This window comes from Pleurodeles waltl, chromosome 4_1 (assembly GCF_031143425.1).
Source record: "Pleurodeles waltl isolate 20211129_DDA chromosome 4_1, aPleWal1.hap1.20221129, whole genome shotgun sequence".
NCBI classification, from domain to species: domain Eukaryota; kingdom Metazoa; phylum Chordata; class Amphibia; order Caudata; family Salamandridae; genus Pleurodeles; species Pleurodeles waltl.
This window is the reverse complement of record NC_090442.1, coordinates 36,284,300-36,304,338: the sequence shown is the minus strand read 5'-3', so window position 1 is coordinate 36,304,338 and position 20,039 is coordinate 36,284,300. Positions and strand designations below refer to the sequence as shown.

Here is a 20,039-nt window from a genome sequence, read left to right as displayed (position 1 = left end):
CGGACAAAAGCTCATGCTCACTAGATCTGTGACTGGGTGTGAATGTCTGATTGGTTCAGCATTCAATCCATCATTTGTGTCTTGTAGCAAGGCCTGGATCTGCAGTGACACGTTGATCTCCACGAATGAACTATGTAGTAATGGTAGCATGTATGTGTGGACAATGCTGAGACACGCAGGGCACTAAGTGAAAGCTGCCAGAAATTGGGGTCCTCAGGGGCTGGCTATGATACTGTATTATAGTCAAGAGCAAGTCAGCGAGCAGCAAGATTGTTACAGCTGTGGTGGCACATTTAGAGCATATCCTGTTTACACAGTGGTGACTGCTGTGTTGCATATAGGGATCAACGGCCACTTCAGTTATTTTCTTTACTGTACTAATGCGAGTGAGGATTTTGCTGCAGATTATCCCAGGTACGTTCATGTCCACATTTTACATTTTCAGTGTTGTATTGCCTAATGTATCATGAACCACTATGGTTAGATGTGTTATTTTTATTTGCTGTTTCATCAGTTACTTGTTACATTGTAAACGGTAGCTGTGTTTGCTGTGTTGGTTTGAAGTTTTAAGAATATTGCTAGCTGGTTCTAATTTGTTACTTTAGAACATTTCAGACTCTCATACAAAGTCAATTGGGTCTCATAAACGTTCGTTGAGGATGCAGTGAATCCTTAGGTCATTGTGGTACAAAGTAAACTATCTCATGTAGCGTCCCCTTGTATCTGCCTCCAGCCACATCCTGGAGGGACAAAAGTGGAAATGCCCAATAGCAGTGTAAGTGGAAGGTGCGGTTCCGCTATCCAGTATTCCAGTGCCAAGGGGTCACCAGTATATAAGGTTGTGCACACGTGCAAAAGACCGGCCTTGCACAAGAGTAGTTTGTGGAGTGCGCTAGTTGCCTTGTTTGTGAATGTGCAGAGAGCTTGTTGCGTGCACTTCTGCAGGCTGGCACGGTGGAAGGAACATTGACTCCATGGTGTTGGTTGATTGAGTAGTGGCTGCTAAAGGAAAATGTTAGAGCATAAACAGCTGCCCTGAAAAACACCCAGTGCTCAGAGCACGCTAGCCCGGGTCTTCCAAGGGCAGATTGTTTGGAATTGCACTGCATTTTCCCCATGCATAACCTTTAACATGGCAAATTATGCAGTGTCACATATTCCCTGTGGACAAAGAAGAAAGAGGCAAGATGAACAGGAAAACCATATAGGATGTGGTGTCGCGTAGGCTCTCATTATTCTAATGAGACTACTGGATTTTGAGCAGCAAGATCGTCCACGGTGTGGGAGACTGAGTCTGACCCACTGTGGGTGACACCTGTTGCTCTAAATCCAGGCTTTGCTCCGGCTAACTAGCAGTGCCTTGTCTCTACCAAGAGGTAGAGATGATTGGGCAGCCGAGCGCATGACATAGCATACTTGTCAGGGAATTCGTGGCCACTCAGGTCGCATCCGGTTCTCTCATTCACACTTCGGTCTCATATATAAATGACAAATAAGAAGCAGTATACGTTTTAATGACTGGTTTAATAAAACAACTGCATTTTAGATAGTAAAGCCTGAGCTGCAATAACCAGGACGACATAACATGACAATATCAAAACGGTGACGAGGAGAGTGAAGCATAAGAATAATGCTATCATATTGTCACTAGGATTTATAGACTATTTCCTATCCAAGTCATAATCTGAGCACAGCATGTTGAGCTCTAATTCTGCCTTTCAGGTTCCCCCGGGAGGACATCAACCCTCAAACCTGAGCAAAGGCCTGTAGTCTGCGTTAGCATCTGCAGCAAAGCATTCAGCGATCAGCATACAGTCGTGTCTCCCTCTTAACGTGTAATGGGACTAGGAAGTGTTTTTATAATAACACAGCTAATGTTAGAAGAAAATGTCTCTGCGTAAGGATGTGTATTTTCTACGAATGTTGGAGACTAAACTTCTACCACATTCACCGGCAATGTACCAAACTGTAGCCTTGACTGAAGCACAAAGTGATCAAGAATGTCTTGTTTGAGAACACAGTGCTGGGCTAAGTAAAAACAGTTAGATAGCAAAGTGCACAGCGGGCTAGTGTGTTAAACTAACGTGCATGGAGCTATAACTAAAATGGCTACACAACAGTGGGGGCAGCAGCCCCATGTGTGAAGCACAAGAAACATAAAGCGGGGGAGGAAGACGTGCTTCCTGTGTGTAGCACAGAGACCGTAGCCTTGGACATTTCACCGGTTTCCTTGGTTGGGTATTCACAGGTGTCTCTAGTTCCAGTCCATAGAATCAATGTAGTAGTAAGGTGGAAAACTTTACTGAAATCAAGAAGTGTACTGGCTGCGCACCTGGAGCACCATAGACATAGGACTGATCTGTGAGTGCATCTATTTGAGTTGAAATTATATTGCAGAAACCTATCTGGAAAACACCGTAGTGGTCATGATACAGAGTGAGATGAAGGGAAGGAGGGAGAGGGAGGTCTTCCCTCAGGGCTAAAGGATGGGGGGAGTCACATACCGTTTATGTTGCCTTTGCATTATCCTTTTAAAGAAGCAGGGAAAGGGTGACTCCTCCATCCCAGAGCTAATATACCAAGCTACAGACTGATCACTTAATATATGACGCCTCCTTCATATTGATAAGTGTTCTGTATTTATATACAATACATTCCGAGCTATAGATTCTCAAGACTATCTGGCAACACAGACCAAGGCAACATACTGACATTAGAATAGAGACCATGTGAACAGTAAACCAGAAAGCACCTTTATTTACTTAAGGTTGCCATTCTCATTTTCTGTAATACATGAAGTAGTTGTTCAGACACCATGCTTGGTGCTCTTGTTAAACCAATGGGGGTTCTAAGTTGCAACAAGATTCCTAATTAGGCCGGAAAGCAGCGCTCCGTATGTATGAACATTTGCCGTGTTCGGATCTACAGGATCGAAGTGTAGACATGAAAATCATATTTCAAATTGAAAAGCAGCATTTACAACAAACATTACCCCCCTCCTGTGGCACCTTTCCATAAGGAGTTGTGTTATTGGTGCCCTAAAGTTTACTGCTAATGTGATATGTTGTGCCATTATATAACTAATTCAAAATCAGATTCAACTTCACTGGCACCGAAGTAGGGAATATGTTTTACTATTCAAGCGACTGGCCAGCCTGCAGCAGAGAAGGATCTCTTGTCTGAACTGAGGGAGGAAACAAATACGGCTAGGGCCTTGTATGTTATTAGCAAGAACTGGTAAAATATTTTGTTTGTGTTATTCAAGATTACTGAAAGATCTGGCCCCATGTGCAATGTACCAATGATACATTTTCTGGATTTATCCAGAATTAGCCCTGAGCTGTAGGCTGTGCAGGTCTCCAGACCCTCTGGCAACCAGACTGAGTAAACATAGCAACATGATAATAGACAACCAAGTGGGCTAAAACACATGAACCCACACACACTTTATAAGGATGGCGTGTCCTGGGCAAGGATCAGTCCTGTAAAACTCACAGGAGTATTTGTTATTATTGAGTTCCCAAACTTTTCATCAAGAATAGACACACTCAAGAGTATACACAATTTGAATATACTTTTACCCTTTTATTAAAATCAAAGTCTGACTCTAATGGATAAATGTGTATAGTTGTAAATATAAAAATAAACAGACTAGTGGCAATAGTAAATCTCCATTTATGAACGAACCCCTTCATTCATCCATCTAAGCTAGACCTAGCACCCCCAAGACCTTATTTGAGTTTCTTAGGTGGACTTCCTCTCACCCACGTACCTTAATGGATAAATGAAGGCAGTGTTCCATACTTTTTTGTGTCTTAAACTTAAATACTCTATTTATTAATCATTTTGTGCTCAGGACAATCATCTATATAACACTTTTTCCATTGATAAAAACCATGAAAACATTGTTTTCATAAGTAGACTGCAGCTCAGTGCAAACATCAAAAAACATAATTTGACCCAACAAATACATTTGTACCATCATGAGAACATATGGAAGCTTTTTCAAACTGACAAACGCTTGAAAGTAATAGGAGAATAGAGATTTGCTTGTTCTGTTGATAATGATGCAGCCATGATCTAATAAAAAAAACAAGATTTGAAGGCAATATATGAATAGGATGGAAAAGATGGAACCAAAGATGTAACGGTACTTGCTGGAATAGTTGCAGATCAATGCTGATTGCATCTGAGAATGGTGAAACGGTTGTTGGTGTTATGCTAGTTAGTGTTACCATGTGTGGCAGCACAAGTCTGGCATAGTATATCACATCTTTAATGACTACCAGGACATGTAAAACCTAAAGGTACGTGTCTACTTTTTTACATTCACTCCACCCTGCCCCATGGGCTGTTTAGGGCATACCCTATGGGTGTTTTATATGTATTAAAAAGGAAAGTTTGGGCCACGAAAAATAATTATTTTGCCAGATGAAAATGGTGGCTTAAAACTCCACATACAGGCTGCAGAGTCATGTTTACACAAGATTTTTAAGTGGGTGATACAATCAGTGCTGCAAACCCGCTAGTAGCATTTAATTTACAGGCCCGGGGTACATGTGGTACCACACTTCTAGGGATTTACAAGCAAATTAAATGTGGCAAGTGGGGGTGAGCCAATTCTGCCATGTCTTAGAGAGCGAGAACAAGACTGGCTAGTAGTGGTAAAGTGCGCAGTCTTTTTTTATGTTATTGAAATTTTAAGAATACAAAACTACCCTCTGAACACAGTAGGAATACAATAAATATACAAATATCCTCTCAGGCTATATAATTAGTTCACATAATTCATAGATTGCTGCCTTTGTGTATTCGAAAAGGAATAAACAGGAGAAAAGTGCTTGGTGCAGTGAATTCATTCATTCACACTGGCCCATGGTCCCTAAAAGACAAAAGCTAATAATCCCAATGGTATGACATCATCCTGACCAGATACTTCAGAGCGAGGAGCCCTCCCACCCCTCCTTTTGATCCTTAATCTACTCTTCAAGTGGGGGGGGGCAAATCAACAGCCCCCTTTTCCTTATTCTTTGGCCTTTCCGCAGATACAAAACCCTTTCAAGGTTGTATATTGCCAACAGCCGACCCAACCACTGACTAGAAGCGGGAGGCATGGGGTCAAGCCAGGCCGAGGTGATACACAGCCGACATACAGCCAAAGTGGTAAGCAAAAATGATGCTGTGTTTTTGATAACACCTTCTTCCTGAATACCAAGAAGAATCAGCTGGGAGGACAAGGAGATTTTCAGCCTAAGTTTTTGATTACAGAACTCAGAGATTTCATCAATAATCACAACTAGAGCAGGATACCCAGCAAATATAAATAATGTCTGCCCCATTAACTTGACATCTTGGTCATCAAGTCCCCTTATCCCCACCCCACTTAGCAATCTGCCCCAGAGTGTAATATAAATCAAAACATCTTGCAAATTAGCAGGAAAAAACAGGTTCGGCAAGGCAGAGAGAATCTCGGAGAGTAGGGTTTATGGTAGCAAAGTTCTCCTGCCACTCCTGGCATGGTTATCCAGATCATCCTTCATGAGTAGATTCAGGGGACCATATATTTCTCCTAATGGACACGGCCTACCTCTTAATAGAACATCCACCAGGTCCAACCTAGAGAACTCGAAAGGACCATCTCCCTTCCGGCTGAGGAAGTCATGAATTTGAAGGTTTTTGAAAAACTCCCTATGGCCGATCTTATATTTGTTTTTGAGTTCCTCAAAAGAAACCAAGCCAGAATAAGAGTAAAAATCCCCCAGCCTAATATGGCGGCGCACCTTCTATTGAGAAATGGAGGGATTGGAATTGGAATATATCTGCCAACAAAGGATTATCATAAAGAGGTGTATAAAAATTCAGAAGGCCAATGTCCAGATTTATGTGAACAACAGACCAGACCTTAAAAACACCCTGCAGGGACTTAAATTGGACATTCTTGAAGTAGCTAAATTCAAGTTGCTCCCACAAACACCCCAAGCCTTTTACCTCAGCAGCAACTCACAGGGAGAAGGAGTATGCTTAACTGCCCCAATACTTAATCTTTATCTTGAAGCAAAATTAAACTTTGTTGAACTATCGTAGCTCAGTAATACTGCTTAAGATGCTGAGCTGCCCACCCCACCTTTTCTGTGGAAGTGTGAGAAACCTCAGTGCTCTCCTAGTCTTAGCATAGGTCCAAAAAAACCTATTCATAAAGTCCAACATTTTCACGATATTACATCTGTCCACCAATAAGAGGTGTAAGTTGTTCAACCTACAAACGTCCTTTCTAGCTTTCCCTAAGAGGGTGGTCGAGATTATTACCCACAATTTTATCTATGTTGGCAGAAATATTGACCCCTAAGTAGACCCCACTATCTGCAACCTGAGTGTCCCTCAGCACAGTTGCCAGGCGTGGGTCGGTGCGCCGAGGGGGGGGGAGGAATTTTAATAAACTTTAAAAACCACTACGCTGCCACTCCTCCGTCTTGCAGTGCAGGCACAGACTACAAGCCTGCCCTGCAGGCAATCCTGACGCTGCTCATAGCAACGTCAGGATTGGCTGGGAGTGCCCGGCAAGGGCACTCCCAGGCAGACTTGGAGCCTGTGTCTGCTCTCTCCAGACTGGCAACACAGTGCCAGGCTGGAGAAAGCACACTGTGCATGTGTGTTTGGCTGGCCCAAGATGGCCAGCCAAACATACATGCGCATTGAGGGGAGTGCACAGTGCACTCCCCTCACTGCTTGTCATCCCATGGCCCACCCCTTTCACAACGAAGGGATAATAAACCTGGTTTATTATCCCTTCATTGTGAAAGGTTTGCAGCCTCATGCTGGCGTGGGTTGGGGGGACGATCCTCCACCATAGCAGAGGAGCAGCCACTAAATGCAGGATATTACTATTAATAACGACTTGTGTTTTATCATCGTTCACTAATTATCCAGAAAATCGTCCAAACCAATTGGCCTCACTTTCAATATCTTTTAAAGTTACAGCGGATCAGATGTGACCAGCACCACGTTGTCAGCATATGCTAAAATCTTCGTATCCCATCCATTAAAATGAATTGGAGGGATTGCAAGGTTATTGTTGAGCCTCCATATATAGGGATCAATATAAATGGCAAAAAGTAGAGGAGATTATGGGCAGCCCTGCCTCGCCTTGTTCCCCTTTGAATCATAACTGGGCCTGACTAACTACCCATTACAGTAACCCTGGTGTCAGGGTCTTGGTATAATGGTCCAATTCCCTTGATAAATCCTGTCCCAATACCAACTCTTCGCATAACGTCCCAAAGATACCGCCAGGAGACCCTATCAAATGCTTTTTCAGTGTCCAACAAAATGAAAGCCCTTAAGGTCTCCAGCTACTGCAGAAGCATCGAAGAGAGATATCACGCGGTGAATATGATCCGTCGTTACTTTCCCGGGCATAAACCTGTGCTGTTTGGGAGACACGATTTTGTTAATCACCCTGGAGAGGCACATGGCCAACACTTTAGAATGCATTTTAGTGTCCCCATTAATCAAGTTAATTGGACAATATGAACCAAGAACCTATAAAAGGAAGCACAGATACCTTCGGCAACCGAGACTAACCCAAACGTGGGATCACTTGCTTCCCTGATTTCCCTTTGAGCCTGTTTTTGTCAAGTACTAATGACAGGGAGGTGACCCACCTGCTCGCCGAACTCAAAAGATTTTTCTTTCCAGGCCCAACATTTATCATCTGCCTTTCTGGCAGCTATTTCCAAAATTGCTTTAGTAATTGCCACCTCTTGTTGAGCTTCTTCGATATTATCCCCTTTGAGGCTACAGGTATAAGCTTAGTTTCGGCAGCTGACAAAGCCTCATATAGCTCAAGTAATTTAGGCTTCCCCCTCTTTTCACGGTTCAAGCGAAATCGTCGGATCTCCCCCCCCGATACCACCCTTAAATGCATCCGAACTACCCCCACCGGAGCGCTCCAATGTTTTCTTTCTTAGAAATCTGTATACACCTATTGATATAGTTAATATAATCCTTGTCCAACAATAAAACCCAATCAAAGTTCCAACCCGAGGTCTGTGTAACCCACCCTTTAGTTACCATTTCCAACACTCAGACATAACCCAGGGGAACTTCTCTGTTTTACAATCTGGAAGGAGAGAGTGAGAAACAAAGAAATAATCAAGTTGTGTGAGTGTCTAGTGTGGTGGTGAAAGATAAGTAAACCCAGAATCCCTAGATCTTTTATCCCACCAGACGTCCTCCGATCCGTGATCTTGGATCAAGTTACACAAAGCCCGGAACACCCTAGGCTTCCGCCCAGGATAATTTTTGAGACGCTCCAAAACCCAATCCCCAGTAGCATTTATGTTAAAATTACCACAGACAATAATTTATGGGGGCCACAGAGTTCATTATTAAGCCAGTCAAGCAGCCCTGGGTCATCCGTGACCGGTCCATACACAAAACAAAGTCTAAATACCCTGTTTGGAGAATGACCTTCTGTTAGGACCATCACCCTTAATTATTCTCCTGTGTTTGTTTAAAGTTAAAAAAGCTTGCGCCTGGCAAGGATCGCAACTCCTCTCGTCTTCACTCCTTGTAAAGTTGCCTTCATTAATTGAAATCCAAAAGAATCATTAATTTTCTGCCTAGCACCTTCAATATGTGTCTCTTGTGGACATAAAATGTCAGGTTTTAACATCTGGAGCTCAATAGCGATCCTTTGTCTTTTTTTCCAATCATTGAGCCGGCAGATGTTGACTGAAGCTACCTAACATTACACATGATAAAGATCTAAGTGAACGCTGAAAAATGGACTGTGTACAAAATAATCCCCCATGACTAAGCCAGCACTTACAGCTAATAGAAAGTGAAAATTTACACCAGCTAAAAAACATAACCAACCTCCTGTGCTGTCTCCAGTCCCCCACCCAACTTCTTCCCCACACCATTCACCCAGCCTATCCCCGTGCACCCCCCTACCCCCCACCGCCACCACCTACAGAGAGCAATCATGTCAGAACCTGAGTGATGTCTCCCGATTATAAGCATGCGACCACCCCCCTTCTCCCAGCCATTAAGACCATTTCTGAACCACAGCATATCATTTAATCTTGTAACTTCCCCTAAGGCAACTCTTATAAGTCCAAGTCGTGGCACTGGCAGAGAGTTTCTTTAAACATTCTTGAGCCTTTATTACTGAAAAAAAAAGTGTGAGTGTTACCCCTGAAAACATCCTTTAGACAAGCAGGGTTCAGTAGGAAAATTTTACTTCCCAGTTCTTGAAATGGATTGAAAAGCTGTCTAAGACGCCAGCACCGCTCAACTGCAGCATGACAAATATCTGCTCTAACAAAGAAAGAATGCCCATCAAGCTCTCTTTTGGCATTAGGTCGTGCTTTCTTGTAGACAGCTTGCCGCAAGAGGAAGCTTCCAAAATACACAAGAATAGCCCTGGGTTTTTCAGGTTCTGTGTCTTGATGTTTCATTAACATGAGGGGGAACCGATGAACCCGCTGAACCTCCGAGCCCCAATCCCACTGAGAGATTTCAGTGAATGCCCCTCTCAGTAGAGACAACATAGAAGAACAGATATTACTTCCCTCAGCCCCTTCAGCAGTCCAGAGGAATTGTAGATTGTTCCTACGTTGATGATTTTCGAAATCTTCGAGTTTCCAAATGACCTTTGTCATCTGCATATCTTGGGAATCTTGCTGGAGCTTCAGAGACCCAACATCAGTCTCGAGAACATTGACTCGCTCCTCAACAGATGAAACCAATTTCAAAACAAGTTTTATTGACTTTTTGATAGCACCTTGTAATTTTTTTGAAGCAAGACAGGCACAGTGACTATTACTGCATACTTCCTCTTGTAAATGTTTTATAGCTTGGAGGATCAGCAAAAGTGAGGGTTCCATAGCAATGGTCAAGGAGGTTAAAGTAAGATCCTGGGATTGACCCACAGTTAAAGGGTTTGACCCACTGTTTCCCTTAGGATACTACTGGGTGGCTAAATAATCTCATTTTAGCTTACGGGCAATATTCTCATCGGAATTCCCTACGTGGCCGCCGTGTGCTCCACTCTTTTCTTTTTTTTTTTTATAACCAAATGTTATTCTTTTTTAAAAGGTACAGGTAAAATATACAAGTAACTTACAAACCTTGGTCTTTTTGACACCGACTGGACAGTTAATTCTGGTCTAACATTTGTGTGTTTGAGATATCTAAGAAGATCCGAAGTACCATAATTTGGCAGTACAAAGAGAGAGGAAGGAGGAGCATGTGTATACATTTTGTCTGAGCCCCTTTAGTTTAGCAATCCCACCCATTTCCCCCATATTTTCTCATATTTAAGGGGACATCCCCTTGATTCATACACCACTTTTTCTTGGTCTGCACACCAGTCCACCCCGTCTTCATTTCTGAAGGGAGGGACCCTTGGCGGTCTTCCAAGCGGCCGCTATGTCTCTCTTGGCCACCATATTCGCTGTTCCGACCAACGTCTTATCTGCTCTAGATCCCTCCATGTCACTCATCACACCCAGTAGTACCATTTTGGGGGTCAGTACCTGTGATGATCCTAAGGCAATGTTCAGCTCGTGGTTTACTCCCTCCCAGAACTTTCGAATCACAGGGCAGGACCATATCATATGAAAGAAATCAGCCTGGTCCTCCCTGCATCGTGGGCATTGAGCAGAACCGAGGGCACCTATCTTGTACAGTCTATCCGGGGACAGATAGCTTTATGTAAAAAAAAGAATTGTGTCGCCCTCAGCCTCGTCAACACCACCAGCGTCCGGGGAGCCATCAGTGCCTCTGTCCAGTCTTCTTCCTCAAGTGGTCCTACCCACTTCTCCCATCCCTTCCTAAGGTGGCCTAGGTCCCCGGGTGCATTTGTGACCAGCATTTTGTAGATCTTGTAGATCTGGGAGACCCCTTTCCTCCCCAGGTTGCCCATGAGTGTTTTGGCCTCAACTGGATTGAACTCTGGTATTTGGGACATTTCTTTCAAGTGCCTAGCAAGGGCATGCCGGAGCTGGAGATATCTAAAGAATTGCTTCGGGGATAGTTGGAACTCTTGTTGCATTTCTTGAAAGGACTTCATCAAACATCCTTTCCATACATCCCCCACCAAGGATATTCCCAGTGTGTCCCATTTCCCGAAGGCCTCCAATTTGGCTGTCTCTCTCAGCCAACTGCCGTGCCACAGCAGTGTTTGCCGGGTAACCATTTTGTTCCAGCCAGTATGCCTTAGAGCCGCTCTCCACGCTAAGAAGACCGCCTTAGTGATGGACTCCAAATCTTTGGGGATCGAAGCCCCGTATAACACATCCATGATTTGGGGATACCCCAAAACGTCTAATTCTACCTGATATGCTGGGTCTGACCAACCCCCGTTGAATCAATCGTGCACCACCAGGAGTTGTGTCGCCAGGTAGTACAAGTAAGGATCGGCCATGCCCAGTCCCCCATCATATACCTCTCTTCGGCAGCTCTGGGACGCTACTCTATGTCTCGCTCCTCCCCACATAAAGGAGGTGGTAATTCCATCCAGTTTTTTAAACCACGAGCGCGGGATCGTGAATGGCAAGCTCTGGACTACATATAAGAGGCGCAGTAGGACCATCATCTTGTATAGAGCTATACGGCCCAAAATATTCAGTGGCAATGAATGCCATTGCTTAAGGTCTTCCCGTATGCAAGACACCAATGGATTGAGGTTCAGGGACCAGGATAGCTCAGGGAGCAGTGCGACCCATATCCCTAAATATTTAAAACTTAGCCGGCGCAGCGGAACCACCGTCTACCAGTCGAAGCAGTCTCGTGACCGCGTCAGAGGGACTAGTACCGATTTGGACGGGTTCATTTTGAGCCCGAGGCCTCCTCGAAGTGCTGCAGTAGATGGAAGCCTCGGGGTCCGGTCACTCCCGGGTTTGCCATGTATAACAGGACATCATCCGCATATAAGGCCACTCAGTCTTCGCAAGAGGGGCCCCATCTCCAACCCTAGTAAATCGGGTCTTCTCTCAGCATTCCCGCTAATGGCTCAATGGCCAGGGCAAAAAGGAGAGGAGAGAGGGGGCAGCCCTGTCGGGTTCCCCGATGAATCGGAAAGGCCGAGGACAAGACTCCATTGACCCGCACCCACGCCGTGGGCTTGATATACAAGGCCTGGACCAGTCTTCGGAATCTTGGCCCGAAACCGACACGTCGGAGCACCGCAAAAAGGAATTCCCAATTAACTGAGTCGAATGCCTTTTCGAAGTCGACAAATAGGAGAGCCAAGTGCTGGAGCAATCGTTGTCGCCTTGCGAGGGCCACCTGGAGCCTTCGTATACAGTGGCGCGTGCTACGTCCGGTCATGAATCCACACTGATCCGGGTGCACTAGTAGGGGCAACACCCTCTTGAGGCGGGAGGCCAGCATTGTGGCGTAGATCTTTACTTCACTGTTAATGAGAGTCTCATCATCTGGTCAATAGTCAGCGCAGGAGAGGGAGGGGGGTTGGGTCTTAGGCAGTACGACAATGGTGGCAACGTCTAGCCCATCCGGAAAAAGGCCTTTCTGGTCTACCTCAGTGTAGAGATTCATTAGGTGTGGGACCAGTTCCTCCTTGAATCTTTTGTAGTATTCTGGAGGAAACCCATCAGGCCCGGGAGTTTTCCCAACTCCCATTGCCGCTATGGCATCACCAATCTCCGCCTCCGTGAACGGCTCCTCCAAAGCCCGTACGAATGCCGTGGGCAGAACCGGGAGTGAAGAATTTGCCAGGAACCGGTCTGGGGAGCCCGTATTCTCTGGACTTGTCGCTCGATATAAGGCCTTATAGAATTCAGCGAATGTTTCGGCCACCTCTTGGAGTTCAACCAACCGTTCCCCTTGTTCATTGCATATCTCAGGGACGATTCGGGGAGCCTGTTGTTGGGAAATCAACCAATATAGTAGTTTCCCTGTTTTGTTGCCCAACCGTACACTCGTGCCGTGGAGGCGCACCACATGTGTTTTGCCGCTCCTAGGGATAAACTACGTATCTCCTCCTGAATCAGCAAGAGGTGTCTGGTTATCCGTTCGTTCAAGTGTGATTCTTGCTCTGCTTCAAGAAGAGTGGCACGGGCCTCCAGCTGGGTGATTCGGGAGTCCCGGGCGCATTCCCGAGCACGGATTAGGCCCTTAGCTGTCCCTCTCAGTACCACCTTACTTGCAGCCCATAGGGTTCCGGGTGATCTCACCGAGCCCTCATTGATATTAAAGTAATCGCGTAACGACTCCCTTAAGCTATCAACAACTTCTTCGTCTTGTAAATGGCAAGCGTTTAGCCTCCATATGGGACGGATCAGCGGGTCTGCGAGGCCCATCTTGAGCCGAACCGGCGCGTGGTCCGAGATCCCACACGGTAGAATCTCAATGTGGGAGAGGTGTCCACATTCCCTGGTTGACACAAACACCAGGTCTTTCCTGGATTGTGTGCTGTGGGCTGCCGAACTATGCATGAATTGTTTGCGTCTAGGGTGCCACGCCCTCCAAGCATCACAAAGCCCCGTTGATGTCATCCATCCTTCCAAACTAGTGGCCAAGGCCTGTCTATGGGCTGAGGGTCCCCCACTCGTGTCCAGCCCTGGGTTTGGGACTGCGTTGAAGTCGCCCCCTATCACCGTGTTCCCAGGGGGCAGCTCCGCTAATAGTCTTGTCAGATCTCCTAGAGTCTTATGCACCATGTTCGGGGGAGCATAAGCGCTCACAATGTTCATTGTCTGGCCCTCTACCGCACCTGAGATCGCCACATATCTCCCTTGCGGGTCTCTCCATTCTCGTCTCACTACCCGAGGTAGTGAGTGATGCAGCAATACTGCGACCCCTCTTGAGCCTCTCATAAACCCTGCGTGGAATACCCTGTCGAACCCCTTACGGGCTAAGAAGGGGCATTTATTCCCTATGAGATGTGTCTCCTGCATCAGGAGTATGTTGGGTTTATATCTGTGAATGTAAGCGAGCACTGCTGACCTTTTTATCTTATCAAGGAACCCGTTGACGTTCCATGATATTATGTGAGTCGTCCCCATTCCTCCCCCCTTGCCCATCCATAAACTGACCTCATTGATCTCTCCCTCGGTTCTTTCCGTGCGCATCCGTGCTGACAGAATTCAGCCCAGCCTGTGTGCTTTCTTTGTCGGAGTGACCTACTACTATTATTTCCAGCCGGTAGTGGAGACCCTAGACCTACATTAACTGTAAAGAACAATAACAACAGCCTGTTGGCTGGGTAGAACCAAACATGTCCCCCAACTCCCTTCCCACCCCATACTTCCCCCCAGAAGCATCTGTCGCCCAATACCAACAGCTCATTCCCAAACATAATGAGCTGATAACTTTTAGTGTCTGAGCTATGGTGGACCCCTCCATACTTGTGGATTAAGAAGTGTTAAGTTTTGTTACGCTTGAACATAAGCGTCGTGACCTCGTTTTGGTCTCTGGCCCTCCTGGCCCAACTTTCCCCTCTCCGGAGGAGGACTCACAACACTGGGCTTCGTGAGAGGTCAGTGTCTTCTGCTGCTCCAAGGAGCAGTTCCCCAGAGTCTCCGGGTCGCCGGTCCCCTCCCGCGTCTCTCGGTCTCTCCTCTACCCCAGGCCCCTGGGTTGTCTCCTCCGCGGATCCTCTTGGGGAGCCTGAGATCGATTCTCCCCTCTCCTTGCGCCTTCTGGAGCGAGTTCTCCGGCGGGACCACCCCGGTCGTCCCGGCTGGTTGTTCCTCTGCTGGACAGTGAGTGCCAGCCGCCGCTCCTCCCCATCAAGGCCCATCGGGACCTCTTCGGTTAGCCATTTCCAAGCCTGGTCGGGGGATTCAAAGAAGTAGGTCTTATTGTTGTGAACCGACCTTAGTTTGGCCGGGAAGAGAAGGCGGTACGGCACCTCCATCGCCCTCAGCTTTTGTTTAACTTCTGTAAACGAGCGGCGTTGCATTTGAATGTCTTTGGTATAGTCTGGGAACACCATGACTTTGGTTCCATCACAGTGCAGGTCTCCTTTTGATCTTGCCGCTTGGAGTATCGCATCTCTGTCTCTGAAGTTGAAAAGTCTAAGGATCACTGGCCTCAGTGGAGAGCCCGGGGGGGGTCTAGCCTGCAGGGCCCGATGTGCCCGCTCAATCGCAAACCAGGGTGTCAGAAGATCCCGGGGCAACCAGGATCTGAACCAGTCCTCCAGGAATATGGCCAGGGAGGAGGCGGCGGTGTTTTCGGGCAGTCCCACAATTCTGAGGTTGTTGCGGCGGGATCTGTTTTCGGCATCTTCAGCCCTTCTGTATAGGTCTGCTGTCCGAGTTGTTAGTGTTGATACCTGTGTTTTGAGGGCCGCCAGATCGTCTTCCACCGTGGAGATTCTGGACTCCGTTTCCGCAATCCTCGCTGTTTCATTACGAAGGTCTTGGCGTACCAGGGCTACATCCACCCTCACTTCTCCAATTTTGCCTTCCACCGCTTCTTGGGATGATTGTATTGCTTGAAGGATAGCCGCCAGGTCACTGTTCCCGGCCTGCCTCCCCTCGCCACTCTCTGCCCTTCGGTCATCTTTCGGGGCTCCACTGGGGCCCGTGGCAAATTGGTTGATGCACGTCTGCGCTGCGGCGGGGCGGGTTTGTCTATCTTTGTGCATTTTAATTGCCTTTTGGGGCCATCAATTTCTGCCGGAATGCCCACTTCTGCCGGTGTGCCCACCTCTGCTGATGTGCCTTGGCTGTGATTCCTTTCTCGTGGTACAGATTGGGGGGGGGGGAACACTCTTCACCTTTGGCCACAGGGACCTCCGTCTCTCTTCACACCAGCATCCCCATTAAGGCCTGTTCCCCTCCTCATTCACCTCACACCCCCAGGTCCCGGGGCTCCCGGCGACCAAAGGTTATTAGTCACGGGGGGAGAATAAATCGCTCCCTCCTTCTCTCAGGGCCCCGGCGTCGTCTACGCTGTGTCCTCCAGAAGGTGCCTGGATCGATGGGGCCAGGGGCAGCAGTCACTCACCAGCGCGAGGGGAGGAAGGAGCAGGGAGGCCACCGCGACCCGTCATCGTTCTTCGGGGCGCTCCCTGGTGCTCGCCGGGCCGTCGGACTCACCCCAGCCTCAGCGCCGCCCGCGCTCAGTTTTGCCGGGTTTGCAGCGCGGACCAGGTGTTATCGGTCCCACGCGCTGTCTCTGCAGTTCCCCTTCCTTTCAGGCAGGCCGCCGTGGCCCCAATCATCGCCAATCTGCCGGCCGCCTTTCATGCGTTTGGAGCGTCCGCCATTTTGAGTGCGGAGCGCTCCATTAGTTTTTTGGTTCCCTTTGGGCCCGTGGACCCGGGACGCAGATCGGACGTCCCAGGGGCTGCCCTGACCTTCCGCCGTCTCCTTTCTCCTCCGGGGAGGGCCGTTAATGCACGTTTCTTGAGCGGATGACGGAGGGGTCCAGAGCACCTTTAAGGTGCGGCCGCCATCTTGACGCTCAAGCCACGCCCCCCTGCTCCACTCTTTTTATATTCCCTTTGGGGACACTTTGGTATAGTTGTTAAACCATGTTCACCAGGAGCACTACTAATGCTAAGGACTGATGTGCTATCCTCCGCAGACAATGTGCCGCTAAGATCATCCCTGGGTTTTGCCATGTTGAATTCCAAGTTGGTAGGGAACTCTTGGAGCATCTGAGTGGCCAGTGCCAGCAGGCGACATCAGAGCCTTTGCCTGAGAGGTGCTTACCTGTTTAGGTGATCAATCCCCCTTTCAGGGCTATTTAGGGTCTCTCCTCTGGGTCTTTCCTCAGATTCGGATTGCACGACTCCAGCAGGACTCCTCTTCATCCTTTACTTCACCTTCTCACCAAAGAAACTGCATCTGGACCCTCGAGGACCTCTACAAACTGCAACAAAGAAGCAAAGACAACTTCTGCAACATTGTATCTTAAGCTCCTGCCAGCAACTTCAACTGTTTCCCGGTTGTGCATCCTCAGAGGACAGCCTGTCTTCAGCCTGCACCAGAAGAGCGAAGTAATCTCCCTTGGGGTGAAGGAGTCACTCCCCTGCTTCAGCAGGTACCTCTCTGCATTGACGACCGGCTGCGTGGATCCCCTCTCTTGCTCAGCTACGTGGATCCTGCATCACGGGTGGTGGACTGAAGTGGTCCCGATGGTCCAGACGTCCAACTTTCCAACTCTGGTGGAGGTAAGATCCTGCCTTCCCATGCAAGACAGTACCCCCGCACACCGCATGTTTTGCAGTTGCCAGTTGTTGGTATCCTTCCACAAAGTTCTTCGTGCACCGTGCAGCTCCAGCCCCCAGCACTCTATCCTGCAACGCACATCTTCCTGAGTGGTTCTTCAGTGGCATGGGAGCCTTTGTAGTAGTGCTGCGTGGGCCTCCTTTTGCACCTCCTTTGTCCCTATGTTGTGGGACTCCTGTGCATGCTGCCTGATCTGAGTTGCTGAGATCCCCATCTGATTCCCCATCCTGGGTACAGTCCACATGGTCGTTCCTGGTCCCGGGCAGCGCCATTTTCTGCTAGCGGCGATTTGCATGTGCCAAGGCTTGTTGTCGGACTCCAGCGACGCAAACCAGACTGCAATCATTCATCCAGCTTGGGACATCATCTGCACCAGCCAGTAGCCCGAATCCTTCTTCTTGGGTGCAGTACTGACTGTTCTTCCTCATCTGTGGTTCTTCTTTTGCACCTTCATCCAGGTCGGTAGGGGCTCGTGTTCTTCCTGGACTCATCTGTGCTTCTTGGACTTGGTCCTCTTCTTCCACAGGTCTTCAGGTCCAGGAATCCGTTGTTGGTGTCTTGCAGTCTCTTCTGGTTCTTGCAATATCTTCTTTCTGGTGTTTCTGTGTGCTCTAGGAAAGTTACTCGGATTTACTCCTGCTTTCCTGGGCTCTGGGGTTGGTTCTATTACTTACCTTTGGTGTTTTCTAATACTCCCAGCGCCCCTCTACACACTACACTTGCCTAGGTGGGAACCTGACCTTTCGCATTCCACTTTTTTAATATGTGGTTTGTGTTTCCCCAGGCCCATTTCTAACTATTGTGATTTTCACTATTTGCACTGTTTCTGCATACTAGTGTATATAATTAGTGTATTACTTACCTCCTAAGGGAGTATGTCCTCTAATGTATTTTTTGTAATTGTGTCACTAAAATAAAGTACCTTTACAACACTGAGGGGGTCATTACAACCCTGGCGGTCGGTGTTAAACCGGCGGTAAGACCGCCAACAGGCTGGCAGTCTTACTTTGTGGAATCATGACCATGGCGGTTACCGCCATGGTCATCCGCCGGTTCTCCGTTTGGGCGGAGACGACCGCTGGGCTGGAGACCTGGGTCTCCAGCCCAGCGGGCGTCACAATACCGCCGCCGGTATTTTGACCCGGCTTACCGCCGTGGATTTCCAGCGGTAGGAACCGCCATGAAATCCATGGCGGTAAGCCCTATCAGTGCCAGGGAATTCGTTCCCTGGCACTGATAGGGGTCTCCCCCACAACCCACCCCCACCCCAACTCCCTCCCCTACACCCCCACCACCCCTGCCACCCCTCAAAGGGGGCAGGGCCCCCCTCCCCACCCCGACCCCCGACATTACCTTACACATACACACTCGACACGCACACAGGCACCACCAACACAACATACACACGCACACACCGACATACATGCTAACATCCACACACACAGTCAGACACGTACACCCACATTCAAACATACACGCACACATCCATACAGACATACCCACAGACATACACGCACTCATTCCCAAAACTGTCACGATTCACCCTGGGCTTACTGTCGAGGTTGGAGAGAGGTGGTGAGCGGCCCCGGTTCCTGCAAGTCCTGCTCTGGCCGAAGTAGGGGCGACCTCTTCCGGTAGCCACGGTGCTGTTTGACAATAGTAAGCCACTACAGTCCGTGCCCTCCAGAAGGAGTCCCAGAGGAAAAACCCCAAAAGGGTAAAAAAAACTCCAACAGGAACTCCCTGAAACAGAAGGAGGACGCAAGGACGTTAGGACTTAAGATTCTAGAATTCAGGAATTCTGGAGACGGAAGACAGATCAAGAACAGCTGGCACCACAAGAGGAAACCAGCCGGAGCGTGACTACCACCACAGGAGTGTTGCAACGCAATGAGAAGAAAGATAGATTCCCCTTATATACCCCTAGACAGGAAGTGGAAAACAGGAAGTAGTAAAACCACCATCTTGGTTTGGGAAAAAGATCAGAACTAGAATAGAAAACATGCTCCTAAGAAAAGGGAAATAATGCATGCAGGGAAAAGAGGAAGTGAACAGCATGCTGGGAAGGGGAAAAGCATACATAAAAATGAGCCATGTGCATGCATACGGCTTTTGGCTGTGTAAAAGGTAAGTGGTGGCAAGGAGGGTTCCCCGGGGAATCCCTGATGTGTCTTAATTAATTAAATGTGCAGCGCGCGCTGAGCGCGCCGAGCGCGGCAAGGATCGAGACCCGACTCGGGGTCTTCTATCCTGCCGTGCCTGTCCTGTATCTGGCGGCTGAAGAAATGGGCTGCGGTGTGGGCCGCGACCCTGAATCCGAGCCGCGGCTTTCTCCGCGGTCTGCCGCAGTCCCTGCATGTTGCGCCGCAGCGGCCCTAGTACGCTGCCGCAGCGCAACATTAGGTCCCCCCCCCAAGGCCCAGGCTTGTGAGGAAAAAGTCGGAAAAAACAACAGACCAAAAGAGGGGCATGAACTGAAAGGGCATCTTCCCAGGAACACTCACTCATAGGGTAGCCCTTCCAATGAACAAGATATTGGAGGCGCCAATGGAAAAACCGAGAGTCACAGATTTCCTGGACCTCGTATTCGGGTACATTATCAGTCAGCAGAGGGGGAGGACAGGAGAATTGTCTGTGAAAAGGATCAGGAAGGTAAGGTTTGAGTTGTGAGACATGGAACACAGGATGTATTTTCCAAGTCTGGGGCAGACGAAGACGCACAGACACCGGATTGATCTTCTGGAGAATCAGGAATGGACCATAATAACGAGATATACATTTGTTCTGGGTAAGTCGGAGAGGCAAAAATCTAGAGGAAAGCCAAAC

General features: G+C 48.1%; 1 protein-coding gene across 1 annotated transcript in view; it reads left to right on the top strand.

Moving 5' to 3' along the window:
* Window positions 1–20,039, top strand: part of LOC138287331 (zinc finger protein 271-like) — a 147,276-nt gene that overhangs the window by 50,802 nt on the left and 76,435 nt on the right. The window contains exon 3 of the mRNA XM_069227685.1: window positions 15,278–15,290. Within this exon, the coding sequence (XP_069083786.1) occupies window positions 15,278–15,290 (13 nt within the window). The remainder of the gene's footprint in view (window positions 1–15,277; window positions 15,291–20,039) is intronic.